The following is a 19,461-nucleotide window of genomic DNA, read 5'->3' on the forward strand; positions in this document are numbered from 1 at the left end:
TCGGTAATTACTCTTACACATTACATTCTCAACGAATCTGTAATGTTTAGATCAGTGTTGTATACCAGTGGCGTTGATAGACCAATTTTCAGTCGGTGCTGTACCTCATGATGCCCCCCTCCCTCTTTTTTCTCTATAAGTTTTGTAGTTGGTGTACCCCCACGTTAAAAACTTTAAAGTGTACATATAATACTAATGATGTTTATCTATAATCTGTTGTTAATAAATACAGCTGGGTGTAACATTGTTTTCTCTACAGTTAGCATTTTTACGTCATGGTATCGCCTCCCCCTCCCCTTGTCGGGGTCGTCATTATGCACTTAAAATAGTTTTTAACCATTCATTGAACTGGCAAAAACTTATTTATTCTATATGTTTTTCATTTTTTTTTTCTCTTGGTGTCACCACCCCTCCTAAATGATTCGTATCTCTCTAACTGCCCATAATTTCAGTGACTCTTATCTTTGAAACCGTCCATAATACCAGTGACTCCGATCCCTCCAACTATCCCCAATACCAGTGAATCCGCCCCCCCCCCCAACAGTCTCCCGACAATCACTATATTTTTAAATGACGTATTGATATCTCAGTAGTTATAATTTTTTCACCAATTAAATATATTTTTTTCCTGAAAATTTCAGCTCAACAGACCAAAAGGAATGATCAACAGTGAACTAGCAACGAAGGTAAAGAAAAAAATATACCTAGACCTATTTCATCTTAGCTGATATAATCTTATAGCTGGCCCCGGGCCAACGTTTCAGTGTCTATTTTTACCGCAATAGCATGCGAATTAAAACAAAACAACCCCAACCCATAGACACCTGTGGCACGTTAGAGAAATGTGGCCAACCCCAGGCGAGTGATTGTCATCCTTTTTAATAGCTTGTTTGTACATTATCATTTCTATCGACATAGTTCTAATAGCGAGCAGTTCTTATCTTAAGCGCTATATTATTAAAAGCAAATGTTTCGAGATCGCGTTTCAACTGTTTTCTCAGCGACCAGTTTTAAACATAATGCAAAGCGTTGTTTCATCAAAGTTTTTAATTCAAAGAGTTGAAAATGGTCGAAATTTCGCTCGCTGGTTTCGACCCATGGCGAAGCACGACAGACAAAAGAACGAAGAAGCAAGTTAAATGGAAGCTGGTAAAAATAGACCTTCTATTCAAATACACTGTTCAATTTCTAAAAATATAACTGAATAATATCGTTTGGGTATTTTTCAAATTAATTATCTGACTTGAAACTTCATTCGCCCTTTGGTTGTCGGTTGAATGACAATAGAAACCACAACTTTAAACACAAACTATTTTAATTAATCGAAAAATCAATTAGTATTTAAAATAAACCGGGAGTGATCTCCCCTAAACTTTCTCGAATATTCTAATATAACACTACGGGGGATGGCAACTCGGGATATAGACTTCTAGACATGATTTTTAATCCATTTTAAATACTCAAATTTTTTAAAATAGAATATAATCTCGAAGAAAAAAGAAATGCACACCAAGTGAACGCTAAATAAAGATGTGCATAATAGTGCGCAATATTATTAGCACTTTATAAATTTACATGCGTTTTTGAGAAATCGGAAGTAGCGTAAATAAGTACTTCCGATAAACGGAAATTACTCAAAATTTGAAAGAAGGTAGAGAATTAGATCTTTTACTTACATATCAAATTTCATTTATCTATCTGAAATAGTACTCAAGTTATAGGCTTTTGAAAAATTCAAAGTTGAAAAAGTACCACTTCCGGTTATCGGAAATCGCTCAAAAGTTGATACGGATCTACGATTTCGATAAAATACTTATATATGAAATTTCATCAACCTAGCTGTAACGGTACTCAAGTTATCGTGTTTACACACGGACACACACACACACACACAGACACACAGACATACGGACAAGATTGCAAAATTATGTTTTTCCGTATCAGTGAGATGTAAAACGTCGAGATTTGCAAAAATCTCGATTTTTTTTTTGCACGATTACAAGACTTTCTCTATACTTCGTATATACGAGAAAGTAAAAACAATCGCAAAACATTTCTTGAGGTGCGTAATTTACTGCATGCAACTATTAACGGCACCATAATGCACCAAATAGTTCGTGTAATTTTGAGTTCATTAGTTCAAAGAAAAATAAACAAACAAGCTTTGTGAAATGTTGTTTTATATTTTTGCTCAATTATAATTCTCAGAGGAACAGTGACAAAAGAAAAAGGCGTTTCCGTGATTCAAGACGGTCAAGCATGGAAACGTTGGAACTATTTCTCCGAGATAAGGCGCCCCTGGTTATTACCGTCTTCCTGACGGTTGTTTGCCTGCTGTTAGTCTATGTATTACTCCGCGCGCTGACAGGCGAACCAACACAGGAAGAGAAACGTACGGCGATGATGCACGATTCTGTTGTGGTGCCTGGGTATCTCCCCGACATGGCAGAGGTTGTTGTCTGGGGTCAGGGTGGGGCGGGAGTGTTCATCGACCCCACTAAACTCAACGCTAAAAATCAAGAGGAATATACAGTAAGTCGGCTGCTTCAATGTCGTTGTGTGTGTGTTTTTTTTAAAGTTGGAATGCTCGTTAATATTTTAATTGGGATAGTTTTTTTTTGCATGTTGATTGAGGGGGGGGGGGGGGTCATTAACCTATTTTTTTACAACTGTTCTGATAATCATTAGTGAAGCTAACAAGTGCTTAATTAAAACTTTAACAGGCACAGTGCCATATAATCTTAAACCTTGTAAACAGTGTTTCTTCCAGACTTTTTTCTCCGGGGGGGGGGGGGGGCACTTGAAATCTTCGGGGGGGGGGGGGGCGGTAAACTTTCTTCGGGGGGGGGCGGACACTGTTAAAATTATATATTTTCTATATAAATTATATAAATTTCATTTCGTTCGGGGGGGGGGGGGGGGTAACAATTTTTCGGGGGGGGGGGGGGGAGGGGGGGCGAAGCCCCCCCCGAAGAGATGCCTGGAAGAAACTCTGCTTGTAAAGCCCTGACGGGGCACTACCCCCCCCCATGTCAGCTACCATGTCAGCGTGGGTGGGATTAGGGTGGGTGAGGGTTAATTGAGGGGGAGGGGGGAAGATGCTTTAAACGTCCTGTGCTAATCTTAACACTGACCCTATAGTAATACCATTAGAAAACCTGACACAGTACCAGAGGCCTAGCAAGGGGGGGGGGGGCGCGGACCGCAACGGGTGACACCATTTAAGGGGGGTGACACCAAGGCAAAAAATAGCAAAATATATAGAGAAAAATGTGAGGGGGGGGTGTGTGCTAATCGTAAGTTTGAGGGGGGGGGGGTGCAAATCGAAAGTTTGAGGGGGGGGGAGGGTGCAAATCGAAAATTGAAAGTTTGTCCCCGGGAAAGGTCGCTACTGGGCGGTGACACCATTTAATGCCGCACCTGGTGACACCCGACCTCGCTACGCCACGGCACAGTACAGTGATATTCTATCAGCTGATTCTGTTATAACCCCACATTTTAAAGATATATAAACATTTTCAACATTAAAGTTGTAAACCAACATTGTATCATTAAAGTTGTATATTATGACTGTATCATTAAAGTTGTATACCAACATTGTATCATTAAAATTGTATACCAACATTGTATCATTAAAGTTGTGTACTAAGATTGTATCATTAAAATTGTATACCGAAATTATATCATTAAAATTGTATACCAACATTGTATTTCATACCTCACTATTTCAGCTTGGGTACAAGGAGTTCGCATTCAACCAGTTTGTCAGTGATCGAATCTCAATCAGACGGACACTGCCGGACGTGCGGCACCGGAAGTGCACGCAGTACTCACCCGACTCCCTCCCTCTGCTAGTGGCGTCCGTTATTATCGTGTTCCATAACGAACCGTGGACCACTCTAATGCGGACAGTGTACAGCGTCATAGACAGGTGAGCATTTACCTGTAGTTTACAGCATCATAGGTGAGCATTTACCTGTAGTTTACAGCGTCATAGACAGGTGAGCATTTACCTGTAGTTTACAGCGTCATAGACAGGTGAGCATTTACCTGTAGTTTACAGCGTCATAGAAAGGTGAGCATTTACCTGTAGTTTACAGCGTCATAGGTGAGCATTTACCTGTAGTTTACAGCGTCATAGACAGGTGAGCATTTACCTGTAGTTTACAGCGTCATAGACAGGTGAGCATTTACTTGTAGTTTACAGCGTCATAGGTGAGCATTTACCTGTAGTTTACAGCGTCATAGACAGGTGAGCATTTACCTGTAGTTTACAGCGTCATAGAAAGGTGAGCATTTACCTGTAGTTTACAGCGTCATAGGTGAGCATTTACCTGTAGTTTACAGCGTCATAGACAGGTGAGCATTTACCTGTAGTTTACAGCGTCATAGGTGAGCATTTACCTGTAGTTTACAGCGTCATAGACAGGTGAGCATTTACCTGTAGTTTACAGCGTCATAGACAGGTGAGCATTTACCTGTAGTTTACAGCGTCATAGACAGGTGAGCTTTTACCTGTAGTTTACAGCGTCATAGGTGAGCATTTACCTGTAGTTTACAGCGCCATAGACAGGTGAGCATTTACTTGTAGTTTACAGCGCCATAGACAGGTGAGCTTTTACCTGTAGTTTACAGCGTCATAGGTGAGCATTTACCTGTAGTTTACAGCGCCATAGACAGGTGAGCATTTACTTGTAGTTTACAGCGTCATAGGTGAGCATTTACCTGTAGTTTACAGCGTCATAGACAGGTGAGCATTTACCTGTAGTTTACAGCGTCATAGAAAGGTGAGCATTTACCTGTACATACACCTGGTCTACACTCACACCTTGTCTATATTCATATTTGGTCTACAACTTGTCTATTTTAACATCTAGTCTATAACCTTATTTGGTCAATACTTATTACGAGACTATATTCACACCCTTTTTTTTTATTCGTATCTGTTCTGTTTTCGTGTCTAGACCCATCCTATATTCCAGATACTTACGGGAGGGGTGGGGGTGGGATGGGGGAGAAAGCGGCCTTTCCCTTTAGGACCATTTATTCAAATAAAACAAAGTTTTAACCGCTCAAAAAGCAACCCATTTGACAGAAACTATGTACTTGAAAATGTCAACAACTATAATTTCACGGCAACTTTAATGACTTATCACATGTAAGTTCTAAGCGACCAATTGAGCACCTATTTGTCTTAATATCACTCCATGTTAGCATCTATTTTCTGTTGTTGACGTCATACATGCTGGGTATGAACTGTGGACCAATTTTTCACATCAGTCAGCATTTGTATTTTTGACCGGGTAGTCCAAGTTACTACCATCTTGGATTTTAGGATAGCGCTACTTTAGTGACGTAGGTCTAGGACATTACTCCTCCGACCAGTTACCCCACTGCCACCCCCCCCCCCCCATATATCATCCCCTGCCAGATGCCCTCCACGGTACTTACCCCCTTATCGAGATTTGCTGTTCACTTTACGAAATCGTATTTCTATGGAATACAAGTAGAGCACGATGAGCATTATTCACCCACCAAAAGTTATTTCCCAACCCTACATCTAATTTTAACCCTAACCTTTTCCTTAACCCTAACCTTTACTCTGGCCCTAACTAGTCCTGACCGTAACCTTAACTTTGACTTTATAGCCCTACTCCTTATATTACTAGATCCATTGGGCAGATGATGTAGTCCATATGTTTCTTGACCTCGGCATATAAGGGGATAATGTGTCCATCACTATGCCCAGCCGCCTTTACTTTCCCTAACACGAATTAGGTACCCATCAGAGCTGGGTGAACTCAGGGACGTCCTACAGTAACTAGTCCGAAGCGAGATCCGAATTTCAAGACCTTCGGGCTAGCAGCCAAATGCTCTACCAGTCGACCACGCCTCCCCCACACCAGACAATTAGGGTTATGTTTTGGTATGAGGGTCAATAAGGAGAAAAACAACATTACCGTACCCAACCTCGCATGGAAAAGATGTTTTACAAACTTTAGTTGCTCACCATGATCCACCGCTATAGGAGCCCTGAGCATAGTGCTCTAGCTGCTGTGTTTAAGCTTGCAATCACTTGAGTACATTAGGACGTGATCCCAGAGGCAAAGACCGATGGGCTCACGTGGGCACAGATAAGGGGAGCAGCCCACAACCGTCCGCTGGTAAAGTGTAACTACAGCCCTCTGCTCCCCAGGGGCTACAAAGGAAAAAATGATGAATGGTGATGACTTGTGTACGTAGCTGGTATGCAAAGACTACAGTTACACTGTATACCGGTTTGAAAAAATAAAGCCTGCTATCTTGTATGCGAGATCTAATTTGAGGAAATCATGTACATATACACAAATGTTTTATGTTAGATACGATGCAAATATAATGGATAAAGCTAAACTACACACATAGCTTAAAAAGATTTAACGAGTCTAGATTGTCTGCACGTGCAGATGTAATTAAGTTTACCGATTACTTCAACACATAATACAGCGTATTGATATACAGAGTAAATTACACACGTGTAAAACATAATACTTAAATACATCGAGTTAATGTAGTTAAAGCAATAGACTCTACTGCAGACAAAGAAAAATCGATGTTCACAATCAGATACTATAACAAGGGCTGATCTTTGAAGTTATCAATGTAGAGATTTGTGCGCACAGTGCATTGACCTCGCCCATCTGTTGTAAAACAAAAATCTGTGATGAAATATGCAGTAACCAGTGCTAACGAGATAAAGCTTTGAAAGAAAATGACAAGTTAATTTTTTTTCTGGACGCCTATCTCCCTACCCCGGGAAACCCAATACACGATCCTGTTGCATTGATACCTCTTCCATACATATACACACCATGCATAGACAGTTTTTTTTAGATGTGTTGTTTTTTCATGTTTGTGTCAGGTTGCCTAGGATTGAATCACATCTAGTTATGGTTGATTTGTCTTCCATACACATACACCATCAGTGTTTCTTCCAGACCTTTTTCTCCGGGGGGCGGAGGGGGGGGGGGGTGCGGTCCATAGGTATACAGCTTTGTTAAAGATGTGTTGTTTTTTCATGCTTGTGTCAGGTTGCCTAGGATCGAATCACATCTAGTTATGGTTGATTTGTCTTCCATACACATACACCATACAAATACAGCTTTGTTAAAGATGTGTTGTTTTTCAAGCTTGTGCCTGGTTGCCTAGGATTGAATCACGTTATGGTTGATTGATCTTACCTTGAGATGTCCACGCGTGTAAAATACATCGTAAACACGTTATTTTCGTTAGACATCTCAGACTTATTTTGTTAGATTATCTTGTGGCGTGTGTACACGTGTATAATTTATGTGCAGAGTTTCTCTCAGTTATCTCTCCGTGGGTGGTGTGTATTACCCCCCCCCCCCACCCCTCTCCCCGGAACCCATATATATATAATTTATATTCAGAATATTTACCAAAACCAGTGTTTCTCCTCAGAAATTTTAAGTGCGCCCACTTAAGTTTCAAGTGCCCCCTTCCTCTCCGGATAAAAAATTGTATACAAGAAAACCTGCTTATGTTGAACTGATCAACACTCCTACATACATGTCCATACACCGACCCGTTTGTCTAAGAAAAAAAAATTGCAGCATGTTTTATTGATTTTCTCGAATCACACCCCCCTCCCCCATGCCATGTCTGCTGAGCGCGGATTTCCCGCCATCCGGCTTTCAGCAAACACGTGGGCAGGTCCGCGGCATTGGGATAGTTTTCTGTCAAGTCCCGGGGGTCGGTCCTATCCTGCCTGATGTTGGACCAGGGGCAACAAAGTGTGTTGGTCACGTGGTGTGAATCGGTGCTGTTGAAAACTGCGATTGGGTTTAGAGGCGTAGCGACCCTTCCCGACGCCGGGGACAAACTTTTCGATTTGCACCCCCCCCCCCGAGATTTCAATGTGCACCCCCCCTTCAAACTTTCGATTTGCACCCCCCTCAAACTTTCAATTTATTTTTCCAACCCATTTTGGCGACCCCTAAGGTCGGCGCCCGGGAACATATGTCCCCCCGCCCCCCCCCCTCGCTACGCTACTGATTGGTTTTTATTCAGGCAAATAGCACAGAGATAGTGTAACTCAGGATCCTAACGATAAATAAATAAAAAGAAATTTTAACTAAAGAAGTTAAACGCAGAGAAGTTTCAGACTAAAAATATTAATATATTTTAAACAGAAATATCTTAAATAAGGGGACCTTACAGTCAAAGATTTTAAAGACAAACATATTGCATGTAAACACACAGTTCTTATAATCCAAACAAATAGATAACAAATATTTATCAACACAAAGTTCGACCTTTTTCAAACATTCGTTCTTTCTTACGGACATCCCCGGCTCAGGAGGTGTCGCCCATTAGCCAGGCAGGCCTCAACACGGCAAACTCTGACTAACTGGTTTAGATATCGGTTTCATTACCGTATCGGTCGCTTCTGTCCTTTGGTTCTCACCAGGCTTATCTTCAACCCCACTGAACGCAGGGTAAACTCGTAACCCACCGTCTAGTACCCGGCTCGACTGTAGGGGTAGATTAAACCTACTAAAACTTTCTAACGACCTCTATCTGGCGGATTGAAATCTTGTCAAATGTGTGTTTGGCTGTACAGTTTTCATATACACTAGCCGTGGGTTTTATCCTAGCTTCTCTCCCCTCCTGCCCCCTTTTTTCATAAAAACACATTTATTTTCCGTGCATAAATTTCGGATGTGACCTAATTATCTTTGTTGTGATAAAATACGATTTACCGTTTGATGAATCAACTTTTATTTATTTATTGCGATATCATGTAGCCTATAAAATAAAAATAATAATATTATATCAGAATATACGTTATACTGATTTAAATTTTTAAATGTCAGCTGATCTAATAATGTTAAATAGGTAGAAACCATTAGTCAGCGTTTGTGTTCCCTCCCCAGGTCACCGCCCAGCTTGCTGAAAGAAATTATCCTGTTAGACAACGGCTCTACACGGTCCAGTCTAAAGTTTCCTATTCTAGAGCGGTACCTGCAGCCTCTGGGAAAGGTGAACACATTTTCTCTAACGGCTGTTACAGTATTTGACCTTTGAAGGTATCTGGGCGTGGGTTAGGGCCACCTAAAGGGGAGGGAGCGGGGGCCCCCTTCGTTACCGCGTCAACTCCTAATTTTGATATGAGTGCCATCATCGTTGCATCCGTGTTTATTTCAGACTTTTTTTTCACCGGGAGAGAAGGGGGGGGGGAATTGAAAATTTCTAGTGAGGGGGGGGGGGGGGGGCGGAAATTTTTTTCCAGTGGACAGACGCTGGTAAAAGTGTATATTTTCTATATGAATTTATCTCTTCTTCATATATCAACATCATCTCTCATCTGATACATTCATATATCAACATCATCTCTCACCTATTACATTCATATACCAACATCATCCCACCTACTACATTCATATATCAACATCCCATGTTCAAATGTTGAAGACTACCTTTGTGTCACCCAACCCTTATTCCTGGACACTCAATCATCGATCGAACTATTCCCCACCAGCACCTAGTGCACATCCCATTCACTAGTTAGCTAATCTTATCGATCTGTTGACAGGTGAGGGTAATCCGTCTCCAGGATCGGCTGGGATTAGCGCAGGGATTAACTCTGGGGGTGAGGGAGATGAGCGGGGACGTGGCGGTGTTTTTGCCCCCACACTGTGAGGCGACGGAGGGCTGGCTGCCGCCCCTCCTGGGGCTGGTCGCACAGAACACCACGCGCGTCGCCGTGCCTGTCATTGACGTCATCAGACACGACACGTTTGAGTGAGTACTTTTGATTGGTTTCTACCAGGGAATAGGGGTCACCCATAAACGACGTCACAATTCCAGGTAGGGGGGAGGTCGGTTGGAATTTTGTGACCAGGTGTGTCTGTCCCCTACCTAACAAAACACCTGTATTCCCCACCTGTTATTTGTCCCATGTGTCTGTCCCATACCTCATAAAACACCTGTATTCCCCACCAGGTATCTGAAGCCTGACGAGAACGTCCAGACGGTCAGGTCGTTCACCTGGGATCTCATGGCCAAGACTCGCCAGTTTCAGGTAAGAATGTCAGCTTTTTTTCACAGAGGCGTAGCCACCCATTCCGGCTACCGTGGCGCACTATTGATTTTGTCCCCATCCCGCCCCTCCACATAACTTAACTACACCTCTGTTCTCTCCTTATGACGTTGTATAAAGCCATATATTGCAGTGTATCGCTTGCTGTACACATATACTGTTACCTTATATAGTTTTTTTTCGAGGCGTAATGCTGAGGATCAGGATGAGCAAGGTTGAGAGGGTCCGTGGTAAATAATGGTCTTCTTAGCATAGGGGTCGGTAAAACTCGTGGTTGTCCCGAGTTCGAACTCCGGGGCAGAAGAGGATGGGGATAGCAACCCATCTAGAGAGAAAGCCTCAAAATCAAACAAATCCTGCCATGTAGTTTCTTCTTGTTTCGAAAAAGGATATGGAATAATCCAGAAAGAAATGCAGGCTGAAATCGGAGTCACGTACTATATGGTGCTTAATATATATGTTGACACGTAATACTTATAAGTGTTGGAAAAAATCCCTTCCAACATTACAATAAAGAGTGAAGAGGAAAATATTAGCACAAAAAAATTATCTAGTCACAGTGTGAAGCAGACCACTTTATATATATGTTGATGGTCCTTGGTTAAGTGCTCGGAAACGTGCTGTAACCTCTCGTTTATTACTGCTAGAATTGGTAAAATACTTGTGTACTTTTAATCTAAGGGAGATAACCGATCTTTTTTACAGAACGAAACAGAGTCGCCCACTTCTTCCTTCCCCTGCCCAGCTGTGATAGATGGCATTTTTGCTATTGCAAAAGATTTCCTGCTTTCAATGGGTGGATTTAATGAACATTTTTATGGGAGTGATGTGATGTTTTTAGATCTTTCTTTCAAGTAAGTTTAAAAACAAAATAAACATAATTTATGTTGACAAGCTAGACAATATATATATATATATATATATATATATATATATTATATATATATATATATATATATATATATATATATATATATATATATATATATATATATATATATATATATATATATATATATATATATATATATAAATATATATAAAATATACTTATATATACTTATACATTTTATATAGAACCTGGCTGTGTGCTGGCAGCATTCATGTGGTGCCTTGTTCCCATGTAGGCCATGTCTACCCTCGCCTGGAATCTCAGGTGTATCAGTTCACAGGTAAGTCTCACACAGGTGTATCAGTTCACAGGTAAGTCTCACACAGGTGTATCAGTTCACGGGTAAGTCTCACACAGGTGTATCAGTTCACAGGTAAGTCTCACACAGCAATATCAGTTCACAGGTAAGTCTCACACAGGTGTATCGGTTCACGGGTAAGTCTCACACAGGTGTATCAGTTCACGGGTAAGTCTCACACAGGTGTATCAGTTCACAGGTAAGTCTCACACAGGTGTATCAGTTCACAGGTAAGTCTCACACAGGTGTATCAGTTCACAGGTAAGTCTCACACAGGTGTATCAGTTCATAGGTGTATCAGTTCACAGGTAAGTCTCACACAGCTCTGGTGGAGCTGAGCTTGTGAGCTTAATACAGAACATTAGCTCACTTTGTAAGATGTAACTATGAGCTTGCTACATTAAACAGTGGAAGCAGGCATTGTTACTGAGCTAGCAATTTAGACAAATTTAGTCCTAGTCTTTTTAAAACTAAAACTTTATGTATAAAGTTTTTGTAAGTTTAGTTGACCAGTTGACACTTTGACTAAATGTTAATTTGTTGATTAGATGACACTTTGATAAAATTTTAATTTTTTGGCCAGATGACACTGATCAAATGTTGATTTGTTGACTAAATGACACTGATCGTATGTTGATTTATTTGTTGACCAGATGAGACTTTGATCAAGGAGCGTTTGTTGCTAGCCCGCCTCTGGATGGAGGAGTACAGTATTTTTGTAGAGGAACACATGGCAGCGTGAGTAGAGATGGACTATATGAGGTGGGGGTAGGGGAAGGGGTGGTGGTGTTAGGTGGGATTATGGGAGAGTGGGGGAGGTGGAGGTGGAAATAGGGGAGGTCGGTGTAAGAGGAGGTGGGTGTAGGGAGATGGGAACTCTTGTAAGGGTAGGATATTAATGTGTTGATGAGAGTGGGTAGATACTTAACTCAAATGTCAAGGCAGTTCTGCTGTATGGTTCAGAGACATGGAGAGTCTCCAAAGCAAGCACATCGAAGTTGCAGACTTCATTAACAGATGCCTTAGACAGATTTTGAAATTGAGATGGTAGGAAGTGCCGAACATAGAATTATGGAGAAAAGCAAGGCAGGAGCCTATAGGTGTGCAAATAAGAAGGAGGAAGTGGCTCTGGGTGGGACACACACTACGAAAGGCTCACCCAAATGTTACATGCCAAGCGCTTGAATGGAACCCACAGGAAAAGCGGAAAAGAGGGCGCCCAATACAGACCTGGAGGCGGAGTCTTCTCGAAGAACTGAAGTCAACAGGGATGTCTCGGGAGATGGCAAAATTAATAGCCGGGGAGCGGAAGAAATGGAAGGAAATGGTAGAGGCCCTATGTTCCATAAGGAGCAAGAGGACTAAGTCAAGTCAAGTCAAGAGAGTGGGTAGATGGAGGGGGAAAATGGGTGTAGAACTGTTATACTGGTTTAACCGATTTTTCTGTCTTTGTGCTCCACATCTAGATCTAGATTCATTTAAGTGTACACGGATCTTTATTCTGGAAAACTAGATTAATTTTTAGTCAAATAAATATTTGAACATTTTTTGACCAATAATTAAAATAAAGGACAAAATTGTTTTTTATGACAAACAAAACATGGTAAATATGTGAAAAATTGTAATGAATCTAACAGATACCAGTATGTTTCAAGGAGTTGGGACAGTCGCCATAAAACTACAGCCAGGAACAGCTGTCACAGTTTTGGCTGGTTTCTTCAAAATGTGGAGCCCACTCTTCTTCCTAATGGAACAATTAGCAGGAGGGGCAAGCTGACCCAGATAGTTCCAGATGAGACAGTGTTGACGGTCAACTCCAGAGGTCAGTGTTGGTCTTAGGGGGGGGGGGGGGGTCATAGGTCATCCTGGCAGTCAACTCAAGTGGTCAGTGTTGGTCTGGGGTGAGGGTCACATGTCATTCTGATGGTCAACTTTAAAGGTCAGTGTTGGTCAGGGGAGGTGGATGGGTTGGTCAAAAGTCATTCTGATGGTCCTCCAGTTCTCATTGTGGGTTGATGGTTCTAGAATTCACATATTTTTTGCACTTCATCATCTTCATTTCCCATTCATGCCCAAGTCACATGCAAGAGCTAGAGTTTTAAATTTATAAGCTCTCTACTTCACCCACTCTTTTATCGTCTATAATAATGTCAGCTTTTAACATCTCCCCACCCATGGGGCTGTTATTGGTGGAAGCTCTTTGTATCTGAATCACTTGAAGATTGGCATTTATATATTATCCTACCCACCTTCAGTATAATGTTATATTAATGATACATCCCATTGTATTACACCTAGGTCTGTTATGTTTTACTAAGAAATAGATACATCCCATTGTAAAGATTCCCATGGGAGGAGTATATGCCACCTGAAATAAACTTTTCCCACCTCACAGTAAAGCTGACTGTGTTTTTGCATGAAGTCTAACTTTCTTTGATTAAAATTAATAAATATGATTAATAGTGCGAATTTTTTTTCTAATCTCTTTGAGGTTAAAATATTAACATTTAAAAATGTTCATTTGTAAACTGAGGTTTTGTTTGAACCCTTTCTCAGGTGGCAGTATTGTTGTAGAGGACTGGTACAAGCGGCCTACGTCCATCTGGTACCTGATGACCTCTGGTCAGCTAGTGACCAACACCTCCATGTGTTTGGCCGCCAGAGAAAAACTGACTTACAAGCCCAAGACACATGTGACTGATAACTCAAAGCCACTTCTCGTAGGCTCAACGTACAAATTTCTGCGTAAAAAAAGTCATCTGAACACTAACCCCGTAAATTATGTCGACAAGAAGAGTGAACGTGTTATTAACCCCTTGATTACTAACAGTGAGGAATATAATTTTAACCCTGTAGAGCCTGAATCAAGCAGAAAACAGACTGGCAACAGACAAACTCTAAATCCCTTGTTGTTTAGAGGCAAGGGTTCTGAACAAGGGGCCAAGTCCAGTGGTTTTAACCAGAATACATTACAAGATGGAGAGAGTTTGCACAAGTTTAGTATAGGGAGAAACATCCTTCAGTACAAGGCACCAACTTCAGAAACATTGGAGCGGACAAAAAGGCAGCTGTCACGTGAAAATCTGGCCAGGTTGGAGGTGCCACAGCTTTTGTTGGATGACAGTGCACCTGGTATAGCACCTGTCACTTTACCTTTCAATGCACCTGTAAATGCACCTGTCGATGCACCTGCGAATGTACCTGTCTATACACCTGCAAATGCACCTGTCAATACTCTAGTTGATGCACCTGCAAATGCACCTGTCAATACTCTAGCTGATGCACCTGCAAATGCACCTGCAAATGCACCTGTCAATGCAGCTGCACCCTTAAGGATATTTCATGTGCCACACAGTGATGTGGACGCTGTGTCTGATGTCCACTTTCTGCCATGCCAGTCGGTGTCCAGCGCCAAGGATTCCTGGAGTTTCATTCAAGTAAGTAGCAAACATTGTATAAAAGGTTCACAGTATTCAGTAATTAAAAACATTCAAGTAAGTAGCAAACATTGTATAAAAGGTTCACAGTATTCAGTAATTAAAAACATTCAAGTAAGTAGCAAACATTGTATAAAAGGTTCACAGTATTCAGTAATTAAAAACATTCAAGTAAGTAGCAAACATTGTATAAAAGGTTCACAGTATTCAGTAATTAAAAACATTCAAGTAAGTAGCAAACATTGTATAAAAGGTTCACAGTATTCAGTAATTAAAAACATTCAAGTAAGTAGCAAACATTGTATAAAAGGTTCACAGTATTCAGTAATTAAAAACATTCAAGTAAGTAGCAAACATTGTATAAAAGGTTCACAGTATTCACTAATTTAAAAGTTTCATTCAAGTAAGTAGCAGACATTGTTTAAAAGGTTCACAGTATTCACTAATTAAAAAGTCTAGGCTACACATTTTATCTTTTTATAAAAGTCAAATCAATTTAACTGTAGATTAGAACACAAATCACATAAAGTGATATCAATTTATCTGTAGATTAGAACACAAATCACATTCAAGTGAAATCAATTTATCTGTAGATTAGAACACAAATCACATTCAAGTGAAATCAATTTATCTGTAGATTAGAACACAAATCAGATAAAGTGATATCAATTTATCTGTAGATTAGAACACAAATCACATTCAAGTGAAATCAATTTATCTGTAGATTAGAACACAAATCAGATAAAGTGATATCAATTTATCTGTAGATTAGAACACAAATCACATACAAGTGAAATGAAGGATATTTTTAAAAACTTCAGTTTTTAAATGATGCAGTATTTCAACATAAGTGTGTGGGTAACACTGTAATATGGTTTAGAATATTTGCTTAACTATGAACAATGATTTAGTGATAAAAATAATCAAAAGTGTGGAGAATAAAATAATTTTTACACTGACAGCCTTAGAAAGCATAAATCTAGTAAAATTTAGAATAGTGCATACTAAATTCCAACTGCGTACCAATGTTTTGTTTAATTATTAAATTTTATTTTATTTTTAGAAGAATATTAAAAACGATAGTTGATTAACTCCCTTTTTTGGGTTGCATATTTGTATGAAAATTAAATAAGGGTAAATATAGACTCACGTTATGTAGATCTGAGAGATAATGGAGATGGGAGGGGGGCAATCTATAGACTACGTTAGAGATACAGTTTTTACGTAGTATTGTCAATAAAGATATTTTACTTTAGCTTTCCATTTTATTTCAGCTAGAGTAGCCTCCCTTAGCCTTGATTCCAATCCTAAATATATTTCTGGTACACATCCCTGACAATTGTATAGCCTGGAAAACGCCTTGATAGTAGGCCTTTAATATATACAGGGTTTGCATTCAGATATTTTTCTCTGGGGTGGGGATGGGGGGGGGGGGGGTCACTGAATTTAGTACATATTTCTATATATGTTATTTGTTTTATTTCTTCCAGGTGTGTTCTAGTATCTTCCCCTTCCTAAATTGTATTGTATGTGCTGTTGTACACATTTATACATTTATGCATACATTCTGTTTCACCATGGTGTGATAACACTGTAGCAATATTTTTTGACAGGACGGGTTCCTGCGCCATGACCCAACAGGCCTGTGCCTCACTGCGTACAGGAGCTTTACGGGAACCCGGGTCCTGAAACTCCTGGGCTGTGTAGACGACCACATCAGCCAGGTTTGGCAGTTCGTTTAAACTTTCCACATCCAATGTGGCAACTCACAGCTTTAAAAAATATCTGGACACTTTCCTAGATCTCATAGGATGTAGGCTGAATTATCCACAGCCACTGGATCTCATCCATTTTTGCTAGTAGCAATGGCCTATATTTCACTATCAAAGCATGGCCTATACTGGACCATCATGGTGTGACCCATACTTGACCATCAAGATGTGACCCATACTGGACCATTAAGATGTGACGCATGCTTGACCATTAAGATTACTGTGATGAAATCCTCCTGGGTGCCACACCCAGCCAAACTAGCCCAGCAACCCAATTATGGTATAGGCCTGTCTGTGATCAGTTGTTAGCACAAGTCAAACTACCCCGTTACACTAACTACCACGCTTCTGTTACATATTACAATACGATGTAAGTTACTGCGGTATGCCCGGTGTTGTTGTTTACAGCACCAGTTGTTAGTGACTACATATCATGATTATATTTTATTGCTTCCAAGTCAAGTGCTAACCAATGCACCAACATTTAAGGTAAAGGTGCTACTAATATCATTGTTTTCCATTTGACCAATACATTTACAACCCAGTTTGTCTTTCATTCCAGTTACTAGCCAATAGCATTCTTAGTATGTGCATGAACTTCCTTGTTTGAATCATTTATTTTAGCCTTATACATTATATATATATATATATATATATATATATATATATATATATATATATATATAAAATGTGTGTGTATGTGTATGTTTGTGTGTGTGTATTTATGTGTAACAATAGCCAAAAAGCTGTTTTATAATGATATATTTCACACCTGGGTGTTTAAGTGTATTTTAACTGTGTGAAAGAGTAGCTGTTTATCTTCTTTATAAATTAAAGAGAGTTATTAGAATGAAAACATAAAAAATCTATGTAGTTTATAAATTATAGAGAGTTATTAGAATGAAAACATAACTAATCTATGTATTGGAAGTTAACCTGTTGGTGGTTATGAGTATGTTTGTATGAGTTGAAGGGGTGTTAGTTTTGATTTGAACTTAAGATGCTTTATTTTTTAATTATAATAATTTTTAATAAAGCAATCCCTACCCCTTAAATTACAGCAGTAGTTTACTGTTTAAATTACCTGTTATGAATCCTAGTAGATGAAATCCCCACTACTTGCAAGTATTTGTCAATAAGTTGTTGACCAATGAATGCACATGTTATACATTTAATGCAATTTTACCTTTGAAACATTCAGTTTTATTTTTATATGTTCCATTTTTTTGTTAATGCTTATAACATATTTTGATTACTTTGTTTTGTAGTTTGTCATTTAGATGTAATTATTGTAGCCAATCATTAAAATGGGCTTTCTGACAGAAAGCCCTTAGCAATTCACAAAACTTCCTTTAACTTCCTTACCCAAACTATTTATAGATACCGCAGTCTGCACGCATGTGACTGTTCAACTTTTTATTTAGCTGGCCCCGCAGACGATGTAATGGTCAGCTGATAACACTACTAATTTTGCTATCTATTAGTTTAAAAAAAAATTAAAATAACAAGTGGATTGCAGAGGGCATTTTCTTTTCAGTAAAAGTAACTGTCAGCACTTTCCTGTACACTTGAATACTATTAATTTCTGTTGGTTTTGTTATATATATATATATATATATATATATATATATATATATATATATATATATATATATATATATATATAAACTAAAACAGACATTTTAATTTCAATTATTAAACATAGAGTAAAATAACAATTTTAAACCTTTATATTGGCATTATGTCTACTAACTTAAGTTTTCATTAATCAAGTAAGTTCTCTTCTCGAATATTCGAATATATTACTCAAACAAGTGGGGGGGGGGGGGTTGTATGTGCCAAAAATGTATATGTCCAGGTTATTTTTTCCGTATACTATTCAAACGCCTTTATTTATAACTGATCATTTTGATGTCATTCCCTATAGTTGATTGTTTAGTTGACATTTTACTTTGACTACTATTATAGTATAGTGTTTAGTAAATTGTTTTGTAAAATGTTACATATATTTGTTGCGATGAGTCGATACAAATAAAGAAAAAAGACAAAGACTGCCTGAATTGTTTTGATGTGTTATTTAAACTGGTTCAACCTATAATTAATAACGCATTTTAGCTCAATATATCATCAGTGTTTCTTCTAGACTTTTTTCTCCGGGGGGAGGGGGGGGGGGGGAGGGGCGCACACTGTTAAAATTACATTTCGTTCGAGGGGGGGGGGGTAAGACATGCATGGAAGAAACTATATTAATGGTATGTAAGCGAAATTCAGCATGTTCAGTAGTGGCCACATTTGAAAGATTATTTCCCTTGCTTCTATTTGTAGGTCACTTCTCATATCCGACCGTCTTTCCCGCCTTTCGATCATCAGATAACCTCCTTGTGTGGTTTAGGATTAGAACATTGACCTACATTTGCTTGTCTGTAATCATTACGTCACGTGCATCATGTGACATTTTCTACACGTCTGCCTCGGTGTTCATCAAATACATTTTTTAAAGTCCTGCACGACTTAAATTTAACGATACTTTTGGCGGGAGTGCACACTGGTAAAAGTATATATTTACAAATTCCAATACGTTCAGTGGGGGCGGGGGTGTCGCCGTGTTTGTGGGTGGGGCGACAGGGCACCCACGAAGAGATGTTTTAAAGAAACTCTCCAACAACTGTTGTGCTACGGTAATTGTTACAAATTGTCAACCCCGTTTTAACGAGTGACTGCTGGGGCTAAAACATACCAAGGGAAATCACTCTCGCGACAAGAAGGCAAGTTGTAATAAATGGGCATCAAACATCTCATTGTAACTAATGTAACACCGATAATAACTGGTCTTTAGTTTCCTTAAGTTATTTAATAAATCATTTTAACAGGAAACTGATTGTCAATTTCTATCGGGGAAAGGAAGCTTCATTTATGACTTCAAACGAACTTATAATATATATATATATATATATATATAT

At 39.3% G+C, this 19,461-nt stretch overlaps 1 protein-coding gene across 1 annotated transcript; it reads left to right on the plus strand.

The window, feature by feature from the left end:
• Window positions 1-601: 601 nt before the first annotated feature.
• Window positions 602-17,195, plus strand: LOC131949705 (putative N-acetylgalactosaminyltransferase 6). The gene is made up of 12 exons (XM_059311568.1): window positions 602-686; window positions 2,209-2,532; window positions 3,732-3,931; window positions 8,937-9,042; window positions 9,596-9,804; window positions 10,006-10,084; window positions 10,808-10,956; window positions 11,180-11,274; window positions 11,946-12,030; window positions 12,930-13,114; window positions 13,849-14,729; window positions 16,343-17,195. Exons 1-12 carry the CDS (start codon window positions 660-662, stop codon window positions 16,469-16,471), a joined length of 2,469 nt encoding a protein of 822 aa, XP_059167551.1. The 5' UTR covers window positions 602-659; the 3' UTR covers window positions 16,472-17,195.
• The last annotated feature ends 2,266 nt before the right edge of the window (window positions 17,196-19,461 follow it).

The sequence above is a fragment of the Physella acuta genome, unplaced genomic scaffold, assembly GCF_028476545.2.
Source record: "Physella acuta isolate Inbredline_101_S28 unplaced genomic scaffold, ASM2847654v3 ptg000710l, whole genome shotgun sequence".
In the NCBI taxonomy this organism is placed as follows: domain Eukaryota; kingdom Metazoa; phylum Mollusca; class Gastropoda; family Physidae; genus Physella; species Physella acuta.